The sequence below is a fragment of the Oncorhynchus tshawytscha genome, linkage group LG06 (assembly GCF_018296145.1).
Source record: "Oncorhynchus tshawytscha isolate Ot180627B linkage group LG06, Otsh_v2.0, whole genome shotgun sequence".
NCBI lineage: Eukaryota > Metazoa > Chordata > Actinopteri > Salmoniformes > Salmonidae > Oncorhynchus > Oncorhynchus tshawytscha.
Window position 1 is genome coordinate 23,326,278 of NC_056434.1, and position 19,785 is coordinate 23,346,062.

Here is a 19,785-nt window from a genome sequence, read left to right on the forward strand (position 1 = left end):
TCAGTTGCACTGTGACAGTATTTCTTTCTTTAATACTACATTTTGCCCTGGTTGATTCCATTTGTATGATGATGCACACAATTCAAGTGTTTCACTGGAGCTAATTAATGTCAATTGCAGGCCATGGACAATGTCCATCCTAAGCCTCTGTCTGCAGTACAGTGCATGGCAGTTGATATGATAGTCTTAACCCATAACGGATGGCCCAGATGTCCATGCCGTGCAGTAACCCCATCCGGCCCTGCTTACATCCCCCAGTGACCATCCTAGTTAGCCCTGCTAACACAGAATCAATGAGGCAGGGCTGGAAAGAATAGGAGGAAGTCACCCCTGTGCCTCTAAGTAGCACACTTAACTCTGTTCAGTCAGTGCCTTGGGAGAGATGTCCGACTCAACTAATACATTTAAGGGGTGAATAAACAGCCATTTAAGGTGCATGGGCCATCCTCTCTGAAAGGACAGGGTCATTTGATGAGAAAAGAATTGAATTAGACATTGAGGGCATGGACGTGTGAGCCACCTTAAGGTTTATGGATGGGCTCTCAAGGGATTTATTGAGTTACATGGATCATCATTTGTTCACACGGTGTAGAACAGGAATATTCGGTTTTTGTGTGTTTTTTTTACAGTTCCCCATAACCCCTTTTTAACCATGGTGCTTACTGAAATGTACTGTAAGGATTAGTGTATAACATTCAACCTGCATGTTAGTCTTACAATCTCTATTATATAACACTAGCAAGGTTTCCATCCAATTGGCGACAGATTTTCATTTAGAATTTCCTAAAATCCGCATGTTTTCACCAAACTGAATTGTTGCGGATAAAATCAGTATGTGATGACATAGTGCATACAACATTTATTTTTTCTCTTAAGTTTTCATGTACCAAATAAAAATATTATGTTCAATCTGTTTCCATCCTGTTTTCAACTCTACGGATAGTTTTGCCACAAAAACTGTTGCGTTAAATAGCAAATGTGACTAATCTGGGTCTTGGCCTATGCACTCTAGCCAACAGCTTGCAGATGCGAGTAGGCTCTGCGGGTAAATTAGTCTACAATACATGATGAGATTCATACTGTGCACTTTCACTACCATGTGAAGTTCATCATAACTTATTTAATCTGTAGCCTAATAAACTGCATGGTTTCCCAAGTCCCAAGGGAGAACCACACACCATGTCATCGCGTGACACCAAGTTTACTTCGACATGATGGTTAATTATCCATTATCAATACATTTTATCAACACAAAAAGATCCCACCATGTCGAAAGAACAAATCTTCTGTCTGCAGTTATACAATTGTACTGAAACTTCCTGTTTCCATCACAGCTGTAGTGATTTTTTTGTTATATACGGTATGACTTTACTCGCATGAAAAATGTGGATGGAAACGTGGTTATTGTATTCCTTTTATCCCCCTTATTTTTTTCTTTTTTTTCTTAACTCAGGATTTGCACCAAATGTTTCCATGTTTATCCTCAGATGTATTACACCTGTAGCAGGCTTATCAAACCAGTAGGGGTTTTAAGGCCAAAGCCACATTTTTGTTTGGTTTTGAGTCTTGTCCTCAGGCTCTATCTATTTGTTTGCCACTTGACCTCCAGAGAAAAGCCCTTTACATCCATTGCTTTTCCCTCTGCTCAGACAGATGAACATGATAACAGATTAGCCGATTGAGAAGCCAATTAAACAAATTATCTGTGTACTGCTGCCCAGCATGGTCTGCTACTACATGTCTGTGCTCACAGTTATAGAGACTGAAAGATTTATTTGCTCAACGTAGTAAGCAAAATCTACATTTAACTGTAGCTGTAGAATCCCAATCAGATCTTTATCAAATTAAAATGATGTCAAGCCAATGATTGAATTATTCGATAATACATGGACGGTATTATAATATCTTATACATTTGGGCATTAGTCCTATATTGGGATGTATTGTCTGTAAAAGTTTTTTTTCATGGAATTATATTTAGCAGACTGGCAGGGACACCATAATTGAACGTTAGTCCTAATTCAACAGGCTCCAGTTGGCTGGCCATAGAGCTCCATTCTGCACGCTGTGTCTCATCATTCTAATTGTAAAGAATGAAAGGCGTCCATCCTCAACTGGAGAGCATAATTTAACTTGCTTTAATAATACATTACTATTCAATACAGAGCCTATTATTCTCAGCCAGGACTCCTGAGTGGAGATATAAAAGAACTACATTTTCACCTCCCATTTTTCCCAGGAACCTTGAGTAAATGTATAAGTGCATGCAGAGACAGGTTCTGCCACTTAGAGAAAGAGTCGGTAGTAACGTTGTTCATGTGAAACAGCGATGCCCATTATATCCAAGATAGTTTTTAATGGGGAAAACCATAGTTAATGCGAGCTAATTTCCCTCAGTTCAGTGTCTTAAAGTAATGCATAACCTCTCTGTTCTGTTCTGTAACTCAGTAGCAGTGAGCAGCTAAAGCCACTAATAAAGCTCTCCTTCTGAGCCTAGCATCGGCCTGTCACTCTCTCTTCAATGCCATACCCAGTTCAATGCTGCCCAATTGTTGCCTTCTTTTTGTGCGTGTTAAGCCAAGCAGTGCCTTATATAAAATTTATGGGCAATGTAACTTTAACTGTGAAGGTTCCACCACCTCAAAGAGCCTGTCAATCTTGTCATTGTTACAGCAGGCAGATGGTTTTTAAAGGGTTATTGTAAGTGAGAAATAAAAAATAGTTTGTTATAAAAGTCTTCTATATTGTTCTTAAAAAGAGTCTTTATCAATTTCAAAAACAGTTAAATGTTTTTTAGTTTTAAGAAGGAAACAAGGCATTGGCTTTACCATCTTCAGTTTTAAAGACTCAGTGGTGCCCATAAAAGTTATTGGAGACTGAGAAGAGACTGGTAAGTAGTGAGAAGTTGTAGGCATGTGCAGAATGAATATGGACAGACAGAGGTTCTCCATAAAAAACTAGCATGAGATTGAACCTGTTTGGTTTTGTTAAGATTTGATAGGGTTCTGGACCCCATGCACCTAGAACAGAACTGAAAGTCCCAAAGCCTTCCAGTGTGAATGAGATGCATTAAGGTCCATGACGCCTCTCCAGTAAGAAAAGAAAAGCAAAGCACTCCGAGATCCACTGGGTTATTTCATCCTCTTCAAATTTCAACAGCATTCGTTGAGCTCACTAAATGGTCTCGGAGTGTGTGTGTGCCCATATGTCCATGTGTGATCATGTGTCTGTGTGTGTGTGTGGGGGGGGTTAGTGTGTGCGTGCGTGCGTGCAAAGGGCTGTGGCGGTCATGGAATTTTGGACAACAATTATTGGTCAAATGACCACGTTCACCATTATAATCGTTTGAATAGCAAACATAAATATCTAAATAAAAGACGCACCTTTTCTCCTCTCCTTCGCCCCTGACTGCACATGCTTCTACTGCTGTAGGGAGGGGGTATTGCCTAGGCAACCAAAGACTCGTTTGCTACAACACTTTGCCTGCGTTCAATATGGAAAAACATAACGCAATGTTCAATTAAATGGAAACAGAACTATTCTGAACGACCAGTTGAAACACGGGGAGGGGTTGGATTGTGGGTTCAAAATGCACCACTGCCCTTTCAATACGCCACTCATTGTTTCAAGCCACAACCCGCCACACCCACCAAACAGAGCAAACGTACCTCAAAGTATTTTCAAGAACGTTGACGAGTGTGTAGTTCAGTTCAAGCTGTTACGCAGTGTAGCAACCGTTTAATCGAACTGAACGCACCTCTTGCTTGTTTTAGCAAGGAGCAATAAAGTTTCATCACGTTGTAAAGACTCCATGTTACCCCGGAAATGGACTCAACCATGTGAATGTCCGGATGTCCCGTCTTCAGTCAGCTGTGTGTTCCACACACACAGACAGGCAAACTGGTTACGACAGTTATTTTATTTTAGTGACGGTCTTCATCCATTATACGTAATTGTACCTGCCCTATGGGAACGTACCTACCCGTACCCAGGACACAGTACCACTCTCCTTCTGTGCTCATAATGAATCATAATCAGACCCTGTGTTGCTGCTATTCCAGTCTAGTCCACCATGTACATATGAGGATAAGTAGAGGAGCCAGCCAGGGACAGACAGACAGTGATCAACAGCTTGCTGAGGTCTCTGTACTGCTATCTCCATAATCACTCATTTCCATGTACTCACCAATTCATTAGCTGCCTGATGGAAGGCCAGGCCTGTGCTCCTCTTTTATGACACCTTCTGTCACATTGTTAGACATTACACCACTTAGATGTGACTGAATAACTGGCTTTAAAACAAGAATGCTAGAATCAACAGTGTTAAGTATCCTACAAGTACAATTGTGGGAAATGAGGCATTTCTTTCCTTTTTCTTTTCCATCAGCCACAAGGAGAAGTGAGACATTGTCTGAACGCCTTGTGCTGTGGGTACACACACACCACCAAAATATATTAACACATTCATAAGATTATGCTAACGCAGAACACACTAATATAAAAATGATTCAAGAGTGTGAATGGTAAGACATAAGCTGCTATTTCCTTACATTTTAACAGGAGCTTTGTGATTCATAAGATATCACCACCCAGAATGTATCATATTCATCTTTGGCTTGAATGACAAATACCTCATAAATACAGACCTCTCTAATGTTGTCCTTTATTCACAATTACGTTCTCTTTTCTCCCCCTCATCTGAGTCGAAATATACCTCCCTTTATTGGCTGAGCTTTAGGAAACCAATAGATACAATGTTACTTTTATAAACGTTCTACTTTAATTAAAACTTAGAGCTTGTCCTTTAGCTCAACTTTGTCTTTCATTTGAGTGAACTCAGAGGCTGGGGATATGGGTGATGATATGGGGACAGGTGATAGCCTTTAGAAAGGAAAGGGGGTGGATTTGTGTGTGATATGTGATCTCTGTGGAAAGGGCAGGTAGGCTTCAGGTATTACCACATTATTAACGGCTTCAGAGGGGGATTCGTATGTACACAACAGCTATTTGCATTTACTGTTTTTCTTTGTTTCTTTGTTTTATACATTTGTCAACATGTTTATGTACAAATACATATATCTTTATAACATCAATATGTTTTTGTATATATATATATATCTTTATCTTGGCCAGGTCGCAGTTGTAAATGAGAACTTGTTCTCAACTAGCCTACCTGGTTAAATAAAGGTGAAATAAATAAATAAAATAAAAATAAATATAAAATTCAATAATTCTGGTTAGCTTTAGCATGTATATGGTCATGCATGGGATCTCAATTATTTGATTAATTGTAAAATATAAATGCAATATTGATGAGAAATATGTAGTTGAGTAGCCTGGCTTTATGATTGTCAATGAAAAAAACTCATGTTCAGGTGAATAATGATACATGTATAACTTGTCATTATCCTTTTCTATGCTTGCAGGAGGATGTGCACTTTGGTCCTGGACGCTGTGGAAGACTAGTGATTTTGTTGTTGTAAATTTAGCTCACTGACAACAAGTCACAGTCTACCTCAGTGACCAGGTCTCTCACACCATTATTTCAACAGCTTTTAGTTTAGTCACTCCACGAAATGGCATTTTAGTCCACCCACAACATTTCCAGTTTCCTATTCATCAGAAAGCAGTCCTACAAACCTTCAGTTCAGAATATAGAGTGCACTCATAGTTTGTTGTTTGCAGGCAGCAACAAACCTTTGAATCATTGTTTATTGTCTGTAATTTCAGTTTTGTTTGTGTTGCAGCAAAACAAAATGTGAACAAAATATTTTTTTTTTTAAATGCTAACAAGAGCTATTGTGTTTCATGTCATAATGTGTTCATCTAACTCTGAAGATGTCACTGCATTTTCCAATCCAGTCAGTGAGATCTTAACACTGTCAAAACCGGTAAGTCCAGCCAGTGTGAACAATTCTACACTCATCTCTATCACTCATGAAAGTGTACATAAAAGTATACTAACACATTTCCTTATTTAACTGAGCACCAACTACCCTGGAAAGACATATGAGGTATACAAGTGTACAGTACATAGTTATACTTTATTCCATGTGCATTTTAAAGTATTACTCAATACGGTATGATTTGTATGCTTTTACTTTGTATCGTGTGTATTGATTTGACCTAAATTTCAGCACAATATAAATCAACATCACTATTAAGACCTCAACACTATTCTCTTGCAATCTGTAAATAATGTATGCTGAAATAAAGCACCTTCGATATGCCATGCACAGATTCTGATAATATAAATGAATTCCACAATATTGTACATCTCATTCTGCTTTAACTGTGGTAATCAATTCAATCAAGCAAGGTTATGAATGTATTAACATTTGTTGAAAGGATGGAGAGTGCATTTGTGAACTATTGCCATAGTAATTGCTCCATGTAGTAAAAGGGTAGATGGATGAATGAATATATAGATTGGTATACTAATACAAACATTTCATAATAGCTTGTCTGAGGGTATAAATATGCATTACAGAGATTGGACAATGAGAGTGGGTGTTACCTTCAACTCTCAGTGAAGTGTAGGATGTTTCCATGGATACTGCCACAGCAACCCATACTGAATGACTAGCCTTGGCCTGAAGCTTCCCAGCAGCACAGAATGGGCTGGATGATTTTAGAGGCCTCGAGGGTCATTGTTGAAGACACTTGGCATCCCCTTTATCATTTGAACACTAGATCCCTAAAGATTGTTTAAAAACTCATTACCTCAACGAGCAGTGTGTTTATTAGATATTGAATGGATGGCCATTTAGGGATCTATTCAATCCGTATCACAGAAGTTCATGGTTACAGCGTGATTGAAATTTAAAGGCAATGTTCCCACGTTAGCGGAAACTGCATTCATGGTAAACACTGCATATGTCGGCCCGATCTAAAATTATCTTTACATTTCTATCATGCGATCTGTAACGCTTCAGTGATACAGATTGAATAGAGCCCTTAGATTAGCATAATTTATGTTCTTACTGTGACCTAGAGGGAGATAGTGGCAGGCAAGCTGATCCTCATTCATATCCAGCAACAAGCTTCAGGCTGCTGCATATAGAAGGAGCAACGTCTGGTGAGCAAGAACAGAGAAAGGCTTATAATGATGGATTTAATTAAAGGTAGGCCTATTTTGTTTTGAAACGGGGTTTGCTGTTTGCAAATAATACTAACATAGTATCATTGTGTGATAGCAGGCACAGCACCAACACGCTAAGAACCTTTTCCTTTCTTGAACATTAATGTCTATTAGTCTATACAAAAATTCAAATCACATTATTTCAATCTTGAGAAGTAACATTATTAGTAGGTGTCATGTTATTATTTTAAGAATTTACTATTTTATATAAATAATTTATTGATACTTATTTTGATTTTAATCTCAGATCAGGCTGCGGTCTGCAGTGATCAAAAGTAGGTACTAGGCCTAGCACAACCTAGGCTACTTTTGAGAAAAATACTGTCACTCTCCTTGAGTACTCCCCAGGTCATAATTATAAATGTTTCCTCAATCAACTTTACAGAGTAAAAAAGGTCAAATGAAAAGGTTCTGCTCCTAGTAATCAACAGTAGGTAGGCCTAGTCATTACCTCTGTCTCACCCCTTCCCTGCAATATTCCCCATCATTGTTACCCAAACTCGGTCCTGGGGCCTCCCAGGGGTGCACATTTTGGTTTTTGCCCTAGCACTACATAGCTGATTCAAATAATCAAAGCTTGATGATGAGTTGATTATTTGAATCAGCTGTGCAGTGCTAGGGCAAAAACCAAAACGTGCACCCCTGGGAGGCCCCAGGACCGAGTTTGGGAAACCCTTAATGGTGAATATTGAAGGGGAGTGACAGTATCTTTCTCAACAGTAGCATAGCCAATCAACCTCATCTGGTGAATTAAAGGTAAAATGTATAAATGCTTTTTTCCCGGTGAATATCTTAGACACTGTAGTCTTTTAAAATGTCTGAATCTGTCACAAACTACACAAAATGTCTAAATCTGAAGGATGATTGGCAGAGGTTATCAGAGAGCGCCACCTGCTGTTCAAAAACGGGAGCTTCCCCTTCTGACCATGTTTGTGCAAAAGCTGATGGACAGAAGATGGACGAAAGAAGAGAAAGGCTTTTTAGGTTCCATCATCTGCTACACAATGTTTGTTAACCTGCTACGGCTAAAGAAGAGGACAAGAGCGTGGAGGCGAGCTGAGCCTGTGGATATGAGCTACACTGCTTCCTGACTAACTTTATTGATGCTGAGCGTTGCTAAGAGACTGAACCAAAAGTGTTACTCTAGTGTATAGGCTACACTCTTGTGTTATACTAGGTTAATTGTGTTTCCATAGCTAGGGCTGATAGTGTAGACTTGTAAAGAGCAGAATCAACAACCTCTGCATAATCAAAACAGTTGCTTTGTAACTTTTCACAGTGTTTGTATTTATATTTATTAAGCATCCCCATTAGCTGCAGCTACTCCTCTAGGGGTCCAAACAAGATTATGGCAATTACCGTTAACCCATGTTCACAGTTAGCCGCTGATATGTAAATCCAGCCAGAATAGTCCCAGCGGCCTTGCCTTGGCCACAAGTCAGGGCATGTTCACTGAGGCCATGGCCCGAAGAGTCCCAGGAGCAGGGTGTGAAGGTGGAAACACAAAAGTCTGAGGCTTTTTGGTAAAACACTGGAGTAAATCCTCAGTGGAAATGCACCACAAGTCTCTTGAATTTCAGGGTGCAGCATGTTCTTTTTTGGCACATTGTAACCACAGCTGATCGCTTCAAAATGAGTGAAGACCGTGGAACGTGGTGCAAGACAAATATGGTCAAATTGAATTAAAGGTTTGAAGATGAGGGCTGGAAAGAGAGATCCCTGTTTTTTCTGACAGCAAATAACTTCATGTCACTAATGCCATTCAGGCTGTGGTTTGGTCTTCAACCATTCAACCCGACGTGTCATGGCTCATTCACTCCCCCTCCTGGATTTAAAAGTAATAGACTACAGTAAGAAAATGGCAGAAGTGCTTATCCTACACAAATCCATGAGGGGAAATTAGTTTCATTATGTCCAGAAATAACCCCTACCTCCTAGGGACTTCCTAGGGCCCCTGGGAAGTTTGAAAATATTGTTTACAACTATCCAGTTCCCTCAGGTGTGTACGGGCTAGTAGGCTTGTCTCTCTGTGGGACCCGTAGTCTCTGTCTCAAACTTAGTTTGGCTTGTCTAAATGACTAGCTTGCTTTAATGTCATATGGTATATGTCCAATATACAACGGCTCGGGGCTATTTGACACACAACGCAACACGGAGTGTCTGTACACAGCCCTTAGCCATGGTATATTGGCCATATGTAACAAACCCCCAAGGTGCCTTATTGCTATTATAAACTGGTTACCAACGTAATTAGAGCAGTAAAAATATATGTTTTGTCATACACGTGGTATATTGTCTGATATACCACGGCTGTCAGCCAATCAGCATTCAGGGCTCAAACCACCCAGTTTATAATTCACATTGCTTCCTATTCTATGGGCATAGCAATAATGTATACGTAAATGTGTTTGCAAACATTATAATCATCAACATAGTGTCATGTCTTTCCTCCTGTTTTCTATTAGCAAGGTGCAGAATGTCATTCACCTATTATTTTATAGCCTATGAGCACGGCACAATAATAAGGCCTCCTACATGTTTCTAACAACTAATAACGCATTAGTTTAGTAAACCTTATCTAATTGTATCTGTAGGCCAAATTTGAGTCGAATTGTTCGTTAGCCAGGTTTTCAGATTATTCACTCCAGGCCTGAACCAGAGTAATCTCTCTCTCTCAATGACGTCAAGTATCAGCTGACTGGTTTGTTTTGCTGTAGACTCCGCAGCAGATAGCAAGGAAGGAGTCGAACGACATCAAAGGAGTAAAATCATTTGTTATTCTTACAAAAAATTGGTATTGGATCGCCCAACAGTTTAAATCGCCTACGGTTGAAAATATATTTACCATTCTTACAGGCATCTTTTGCCTCATTTACGAAACAGTTTGACCTGCGTGAAATATGCCTTCAGAGAAGACATTCAAACAAAGGAGGACATTTGGTATGTACTAACACCACACATTTTAACATTGGAATCTGATTTTATAGATTATGTCGTTATTTCAATTAGTAACTGTTCACATTTGAAGGATCCTTATTTCGTAATGTCATCTTTTATGTGGAAAACAGATGGTTTCCCAATTGCCCCTAGTGTCTGAATAGTTCATCAGTTCAACTTCGACCAGACGCCAAAGGTAATAAACAGTCTAGGTACAAATTTGGAAGATAATTTGATATAATATAGGCCTACACTTGGCTTTTCAAAACGACAAATTCGTGATAATGAAGTGTGGTGGCTGTATCTAGCCTAATAAAAAAGGTGATATCCTCAGTGGGTCATGTTATGCAATCCGAATAGACTGAGCAAATATTGGTGTTGTGTTTAGTTGGAGTGTAGGCTAAAGCCTACAATGTCTGTCTCTGTAAAATGTATGTCAATGACAGCGAAACGATAATCGGATTCTGTTGAGCTCAATTTGTTTGGGAAAGGGATGTTTAAAAAAAAAAAAACAAGTAGGCTACATAGGCCTATTGCTCTTCTCGAAATGCAGGGAAGTGCGCTGCAAAATTGGGGGATGGGACGGATTGCGGAGGTGAAAAGAGGGCCTTGGGGGAAGGTGCCAAAAACAAATGTCTGTAGGCTAACTGTAACATTATATCATGTAGACCTAGATAACAAACCAAATATGGATTGTCGTGTTAATTTCGCTTTCTGTCAATAGGCCTTTATGTTCAATACAGTGTTGCGTCTGAGATGAGGTTCCTTGTTTAGGGTTGTGATGTGACTAGATGGAGTACAGCTACGACCGGACGTTAGTTTTCGTAGCAGGTTAGGAGAGCTTTTCAGCGAACCCTAACCCCTTTCTTAATCTTAACCTAATTATCCTAACTCAGGGATTCCCAAACTTTTTTGGCCCGCGACCCCATTTTAAAATCTTTTTTTTTGTTGCCACAGTAGGGAGAACCAGGACGAAAGTAACACTTTTCGTTTTTTACTCCGACAGTTTGTGTCCTCTACCTGTAATTTCATTTCTAGAGCAAATTAGTTGAAATTAAATAGACCTAGAACTGAACTACTGCAATGTTACTTTTGGTTATGTTTTGCATTCAGTATGATATGTTGTGATTTGTATTATGACTTGTGGGCAGAAGGACAGATTTTTACCTTGTCAGCTCTGAGATTCGATCTAGCAACTTTTCGGATACTGGCCCAACGCTCTAACCACTGGGCTCCCAAGTGGCGCAGTGGTCTAAGACACTGCCTCTCAATGCAAGAGGTGTCACTGCCTCTTTCGGTTCGAATCCATGTTGCATCACATCTGGCCGTGATTGGAATAGGGTGGTTCATAATTAGCTCAGCGTCGTCTGGGTTTGGCCTGGGAAGGCTGTCATTGCCTAGCTAACCCTTCCCCTAACCCTTTAACTTAACACTAACCCAGCCGACATTAGCCAGCTAGCCAACGTCAGCAGGTAGCCTAGTGGGGCGGCAGGTAGCCTAGTGGTTAGAGTGTTGGGCAAGTAACCAAAAGGTTGCTAGATCAAATCCCCGAGCTGACAAGGTAAAAATCTGTTGTTCTGCCCCTGAACAAGGCAGTTAACAAACTGTTCCTAGGTCGTCAGTTAAATAAGAATTTGTTCTTAACTCACTTGCCTAAAGGTTTAAAAAAAAAAGTTTTATTGTTTTCTTTTAATTAACTCCACCTAGAATTCGTAACTTATTACTGATTCATTTATTTATTTTTCCTTTATTTAAAGTTAGGGGTAGAGGTCTTTTGGACCTGGGGCTTTCCTACCCAGACCTGATATGCATAAATATATTTTCTAAATATAGAAACCCGTTCCAAACGGACCCGAGGACAACTAGACTCATTCCGTATTGACCTGATTGGATCCAGACCCGATCCAATCTGAGTGAGGAAAGCAACAGAAAAGTACCTTTTTAAAGCTACTTTATTAAGCAGAGTTGATAATGCGCGAGACAAGGCAGAGAGGTGCCGCTCTAGCAAGTGGGGCCTACTCACAACTATAGTAGACTAATAGCTGCCATAGCTAGGTTATTTATCAAAAATGATTAAGTAGTACCTGTCTTGACTGCATCAAACCGGGAGAAGCTAGTTAAGCTAGCTAGCGCTATCTAGCTAGGCTAATTGAGGCTGCATGCGCTTTCACATCCTACAGTTAAAAATAACTCCATTCAGAATATTACCTAAATCGCAGCCTAACCATACCAAATATATCATACTAATTTGTGTGTCCCGGATTCACAGTAACTATGTTATGTCTAATCTGAGAACAGACTGGGCGAAGTGCACTATCAGCCATAATTTCATGTTTTTTGTAACTGGAACCTTAAACAACTATACACAGCTCTACAACAGAAAAACACTTCTGGGTCAATTTTCTTTACTTACATCGCTCAAAACCACATTTTAGGGAGGTTGTCCTCCACACTAGGAACGTGCTGACTTCACAGCATCACTCTAGTTCATGTGTTATCTGAGAACATGGGTGGTACCCCATGTGGTGAACAAAGTGATGTAATCAACGGCCAATGTTTACTTTATTAATTGTGGCTATGGTAGTCTATTACAAATCAGTCTGACAGCACTTTTGACAGTATTTTAATCAACTTGTATTTGTCACATGTGCCGAATACAGCAGGTGTAGGTAGACCTTACCATGAAAGTATTACTTACAAGCCCTTATCCAACAATGCAGTTCAAGAAATGGATTTAAGAAAGTATTTTATAAATAAACTCAAGTTAAAATAAAAAAATAAATATATAAAATAAAAAAAGTAACACAAGAAAATTACATAACAATAGCGAGACCTGTACCGAGTCAATGTGCAGGGATACAGGTTAGTCGGGGTCATTTGTAAAGTGACTATGCATAGGAAATAAACAGTGAGTAGCAGCAGTGTAAAAACAAAGGGAGGGGGATGTCAATGTAAATAGTCCGAGTGGCCATTTGATTAATTATTCAGCAGTCTTATGGCTTGTGGGTAGAAACTATTAAGCAGCCTTTTGTTCCAAGACATGGCTCCCCGGTGCCGCTTGCCGTGCGGTCGCAGAGAGAACAGTCTATGTGACTGGAGTCTGACAATTTTCTTGGGCCTTCTTTGGATCCTGTGTCCTGGATATCAGGAAGCTTGGCCCCAGTGATGTACTGGGTCATACGCACTACCCTCTGTATCGCCTTACGGTCAGACACCGAGCAGTTGCCATACCAGGCAGTGATGCAACTGGTCAGGATGCTCTCAATTGTGTAGCTGTAGAACTTTCTGAGGATCTGGGGACCCATGTAAAATCTTTTCACTCTCCTGAGGGGGAAAGGTGTTGTCGTGCCCTCTTCACAACTGTCTTGGTGAGTTTGGACCAGGATAGTTCTTTGGCAATGTGGACACCAAGGAACTTAACTCTCAACCCGCTCCACTTCAGCCCATCAATATTAATGGGGGCCTGTTCGGCCCTCCTTTTCCCATAGTCCACGATCAGCACCTTTGTCATGCTCAGATTGAGGGAGAGGTTGTTGTCTTGGCACTACACTGCCAGATCTCTGACCACCTCCCTATAGGCTGTCTTATCGTTGTCGGTGATCAGGCCTACCACTGTTGTGTCGTCAGCAAACTTAATGATGGTGTTGGAGTCGTGCTTGGCCAAGCAGTCTTGGGAGTACAGGAGGGGACTAAGCATACACTCCTGAGTGGCCCCAGTGGTGAGAATCAGCGTGGCAGATGTGTTGTTGCCTCCCTTACCACCTGGGGGCAGCCCATCAGGAAGTCCAGGATCCAGTTGCAGAGGGAGGTGTTTAGTCTGAGGGTCCTTAGCTTAGTGATGAGCTTTGTGGGCACTGGTGTTGAATGCTGAGCTGTAGTCAGGGAACAGCATTCTCACATAGGTGTTTCTTTTATCCAGGTGGGAAAGGGCAGCGTGGAGTTCGATTTGAGATTGTGTCATCTGTGGATCTGTTGGGGCGGTATGCGAATTGTGGTGGGTCTAGGGTTTCCGGCATGATGGTGTTGATGTGAGCCATGACAAGCCTTTCAAAGCACTTCATGGCTACTGACGTGAGTGCTACGGGGCGGTAATAATTTAGGCAGGTTAACTTTGCTTTCTTGGTCACAGGGACTATTGTGGTCTGTTTGAAACATGTAGGTATTACAGACTCAATCAGGGAGAGGTTGAAAATGTCAGTGAGGATACTTGCTAGGTTCGTGCATGCTTTGAATACACGTCGTGGTATCCGTCTGGTCCCGCGGCTTTGAATGTTGACCTGTTTAAAGGTCTTGCTCACATTGGCTACGGAGAGCGTGATCACACAGTCGTCCAGAACAGCTGGTGCTCTCATGCATGCTTCAGTGTTGCTTGCCTCGAAGTGAGCATAAAAGGCATTTAGCTCGTCTGGTAGGCTCGTGTCACTGGGCAGCTCGCGGCTGGGTTTCCCTTTGTAGTCATTTTTTTCAAACCCTGCCAGATCCAGTGTGGTAGGATTCAAAATTAGTCCTGTATTGACACTTTGCCTGTTTGGTTTGTCTGAGGACATGGCGGGATTTCTTACAAGCATCCGGATTAGTGTCCCCCTCGTTGAAAGCGGCAGCTCTAGCCTTTAGCTCGGTGCGGATGTTGCCAGTATTCCATGGCTTCTGGTTGGGATATGTATGTACGGTCACTGTGTGTGGTGTCAAGGTGGTCTAGAGTTTTTTTTTTTCTCCCTCTGGTTGCACATGTGACATGCTGGTAGAAATGAGGTTAAAACGGATTTAAGTTCGTTGAGTGCGGTCTTAGTGCCAGCATCAGATTGTGGTGGTAAATAGACTGCTATGAGTAATATAGAGTAATATAGATAGTGTGGTCTACAGCATATATCATGTGATATTCTACCTCAGGCGAGCAATACCTTGAGACTTCTTTAATATTAGACATTGCACACCAGCAGTTACCGAAAAATAGACACACACTCCCTCCCCTCGTCTTAGTAGACATACATTCCTACTTACAAAGCATGTATGTAATTTATCATATGTACACTTCAACTGTGAGAGACGGAATCTAAAACAAAAATCCAGAAAATCACATTGTATGATTTTTAAGTAATTCATTTTCATTTTATTGCATGACATAAGTATTTGATCACCTACCAACCAGTAAGAATTCCGTCTCTCACAGACCTGTTAGTTTTTCTTTAAGAATCCCTCCTGTTCTCCACTCATTACCTGTATTAACTGCACCTGTTTGAACTCATTACCTGTATAAAAGACACCTGTCCACACATTCAATCAAACAGACTCCAACCTCTCCACAATGGCCAAGACCAGAGAGCTGTGTAAGGACATCAGGGATAAAATTGTAGACCTGTACAAGCCTGGGATGGGCTACAGGACAATAGGCAAGCAGCTTGGTGAGAAGGCAACAACTGTTGGCGCAATTATTAGAAAATGGAAGAAGTTCAAGATGATGCTCAATCACCCTCGGTCTGGGGCTCCATGCAAGATCTCACCTCATGGGGCATCAATGAACATGAGGAAGGCGAGGGATCAGCCCAGAACTACACGGCAGGACCTGGTCAATGACCTGAAGAGAGCTGGGACCACAGTCTCAAAGAAAACCATTAGTAACACACTACGCCGTCATGGATTAAAATCCTGCAGCGCACGCAAGGTCCCCCTGCTCAAGCCAGCGCATGTCCAGGCCCTTCTGAAGTTTGCCAATGACCATCTGGATGATCCAGAGGAGGAATGGGAGAAGGTCATGTGGTCTGATGAGACAAAAATAGAGCTTTCTGGTCTAAACTCCACTCGCCGTGTTTGGAGGAAGAAGAAGGATGAGTACAACCCCAAGAACACCATCCCAACCGTGAAGCATGGAGGTGGAAACATCATTCTTTGGGGATGCTTTTCTGCAAAGGGGGCAGGACGACTGCACCGTATTGAGGGGAGGATGGATGGGGGCATGTATCGCGAGATCTTGGCCAACAACCTCCTTCCCTCAGTAAGAGCATTGAAGATGGGTCGTGGCTGGGTCTTCCAGCATGATAACGACCCGAAACACACAGCCAGGACAACTAAGGAGTGGCTCCGTAAGAAGCATCTCAAGGTCCTGGAGTGGCCTAGCCAGTCTCCAGACCTGAACCCAATAGAAAATCTTTGGAGGGAGCTGAAAGTCCGTATTGCCCAGCGACAGCCCTGAAACCCGAAGGATCTGGAGAAGGTCTATGGAGGAGTGGGCCAAAATCCCTGCTGCAGTGTGTGCAAACCTGGTCAAGAACTACAGGAAACATATGATCTCTGTAATTGCAAACAAAGCTTTCTGTACCAAAAATTAAGTTCTGCTTTTCTGATGCATCAAATACTTATGTCATGCAATAAAATGCTAAATTAATTACTTAAAAATCATACAATGTGATTTTCTGGATTTTTATTTTACATTCTGTCTCTCACAGTTGAAGTGTACCTATACCTTTATAGCCAACCTATTTCTGAATTTCCTGCACTCATTTGAGATCATTTCCAAACTGCCACGATATGGCAAAAATACTAGGCCTTATTTTTAACCAAATGTTGCAATTGCGATTTAGATCAAAACACCTGGGTGAACTTTTGGAATCATGGAAATAGAATGTTTATTATAATTCTATAGTTTTAATATAAATAATAGTAGGCACTTTGAATACAGTTTTTGACATGACGACGAATGAACATGCCATGGACGAGTTATCGTGACAGGGTAGGAACCCTGTGTTTCCTTGGGGACCCTATAATCTTTGGTTACATGACATCTTTATTCATATAGCCAACATATTCATGCTTCTCCTATTCCTCTTTGATTTAGAAGATACTGTTGCACAAACAACATGCTGATTTAAGCCTCCACCAGTACTGTTATCAGGCTGTATTAGCTAGCTACGTTTGCTCTGACTCCGTACTTTTATTAGCTAGCCAGCTGACTAGAGATTAGCATTAGTGGCTAACACGGTTTAGCTTAACTTGCTAAGAAAATAAACTAGCTGTTTGCAGATGTAAGTAACACAAACTAATATTGTAATCATAGAACGCTTGTGGATTTACATTAAGATCAAAGTGTAAACAACATCGTTGTCATCAACATTGTTGCATGTGCTGCATTGACCATGCAGACTGAACGAAAGTATCTCGTGGTCAAGCAACAACAAATGCACCCCTTGAGTGACGGGGTGGGACTAGGTCTGTGGAAAGCGGCATGGAGAGAGGGATGACTGAGTAGCTGAGTAAACTATAAAAATGGATATTACATTTAACAAACCAAACATTTAAAATACCGTTATAAAAGGTGAAGTAAAAACTCAAACCGGTCGGTGCATAAATTCCGGTATACATTCAATGATCGATTTATAGCCATTGATCTAAAATATTTCATATATTTTAAACAAACAAAAAAAACATTGTTTGTCCTAGACACATAAGATTAATATGAGGCGAGTTCCTAACGAGTTCAGGAAGCCAAGCTAGAACTGAGACGTTCACAGCGATGCTGGCAGACGTTTTGATCAATAGAGACCTTTAGAAAATATGTACATTTTCTCTAACACTAAACATATAAATATGTATTTAACAGTGGAAATGACTTGTATACTTTCTAAGTATAGCATAATCAAATTATGAAACGACTAACTATAAGATTTCACCTTCCTCATAAGCCTTATTCATACCGTTTTGTTGAATGTGGAATACATCATCAAATATTTAATTTCCAAATGTAAAAAAAAAGTGTACTTGAGCTTGTGTCCTCAAAAGTGACTACATCTCAGCAATTTATAACTATTTTTGCCAGAAAGTTGAGATTTTAACCTTTCTTTGAGTATGCAGCATTATGGCCCTCATGATAAATAATTACTTTTGGGGATTACGTAGATGACATTTAATTACATTTAACTGGTAAAATCCACTTCAATCAGTGTAGATGAAAGGGAGGAGACAGGTTAAAGAAAGAGTTTTAAGCCTTGAGACATGGATTGTGTATGTGTGCCATTCAGAGGGTGAATGGGCAAGACAAAATATTTCAGTGCCTTTGAACAGGGTATGGTAGTAGGTGCCAGACGAACCGGTTTGAGTGTGTCAAGAACTGCAACGCTGCTGGGTTTTTCACTCTCAACAGTGTGTATCAAGAATGGTCCACCACCCAAAGGACATCCAGCTAACTTGACACAACTGTGGGAAGCATTGGAGTCAACAATGGACAAGCATCCCTGTGGAGCATTTTCAACACCTTGTAGAGTCCATGCCCTGAAGAATTGAGGCTGTTCTGAGGGCAATAGGGGGTCCAACTCAATATTATGGTGTTCCTATTGTTTGTACACTCAGTGTAGGTCTAGATATAGTAACGGCTGTTTTTAAGCCTTCAGCCTTTATATAATCATATGAATGAATTTATATACAATATTCAACTCTAAAAGACTCATTTGAGAAAACAATTTGTCTGAACTGTCTCTTTAAGTCTATTGTATTTACTTAAGAGCAAAGTTAATTATTATTCCTGTAAAGATCTCTCGTGTATTTCTGGATAGAATTCCCTAAATATGAACATTTTAGTGGAGCAATTGGGATCAAGAGGTCCATCCTTCCAGGCACTTGTGGTGTTGTTTCTTCTGTCCATCAGTCAAAACTGACCCAGGGTTTGTGTGTAAACAAAGGGGCCCAAGGCCTTATCTGGTGCCATGGAAACCGTTGTTTTGGCCTTTTTGCAAATGGCCACCGAGTTGCAAAGTTCAGCAGGATGGGATTAGTTTAGAAAATATTATGTTCACTTGCTGTTTCATTTATGGTGAGTTGATTCATTACCTGGTTTGCTGCGCTAATTGTATTGTCTATAACCATAGGGGGTTTGAGAAATGGGCAGCATATATTTTTCCTTTGAGTTACCTGTGTGAAAGGCAGATGGTATATAGAACAGATAGTCTGATAGTTGTTTTGTCATCTCACCTGTTCTCTCTTCCTTGTGTCCACAGAGCAGAGAGTAGATGATGTACGACTGATCCGAGAGCAGCACCCCAACAAGATTCCGGTTAGTATCAGATCTATTACCACCACAACCATGCAAAGATATAATATACTTAAGCGATAAGGCATGAGGGGATGTGGTGTATGGCCAATATACCACGGCTAAGGGCTGTTCTTATGTACGACGCAACGCGGAGTGCCCAGATACAGCTATTACCACAAACCCCAGAGGTTCCTTATTGCTATTATAAACTGGTTACCAACTTAATTAGAGCAGTAAAAATACATGTTTTGTCGTGGTATATGGTCTGATATACCACGGTTGTCAGACAATCAGGATTCAGGGCTCGAACCACCCAGTTTATAAATTGGGATAGAGAATATTCCTAAATACAGACCCATCCAATGCTTTCCTCAACAGAGGTTATCCTTCCTAACAGATATTCTCATGAAGAATAGGTAGAAGGGTATGGAACCGTCTCCGTGTTAGCCATGTGTCAGGACCCAAACAGAACACATATCAGATTGAATATCTCTCTTAACCTTCCATCTGCTGCCTCTCTCCTCCACACACACACACTCTGACTGACTGACTGAAAGGGCCTCAGTTACAGTACATGACCACTTCCTGATCCTTACCATTGTCTGTCCAGGGGCCCCAAAATCCTGAGTAATGCCCCTCCCCCTCTGACTGACACTAGCTGTGTCTTGGTCATAGAAATATAATAAATG

The 19,785-nt window shown here is 40.8% G+C and overlaps 1 protein-coding gene across 3 annotated transcripts in view; it reads left to right on the forward strand.

The window, feature by feature from the left end:
- Positions 1–19,785, forward strand: part of LOC112252256 (microtubule-associated proteins 1A/1B light chain 3B) — a 28,705-nt gene that overhangs the window by 6,595 nt on the left and 2,325 nt on the right. The window contains exons 1-2 of one of the 3 annotated variants that reach the window (XM_024423340.2): positions 7,093–7,123; positions 19,062–19,117. In XM_024423340.2, the coding sequence (XP_024279108.1) occupies positions 7,105–7,123; positions 19,062–19,117 (75 nt within the window). In that variant the 5' untranslated portion in view covers positions 7,093–7,104. Of the gene's footprint in view, positions 1–7,092; positions 7,124–9,828; positions 10,081–19,061; positions 19,118–19,785 lie in introns of those variants that run through there. The other 2 variants (XM_024423338.2, XM_024423339.2) reach the window with 2 other exon arrangements.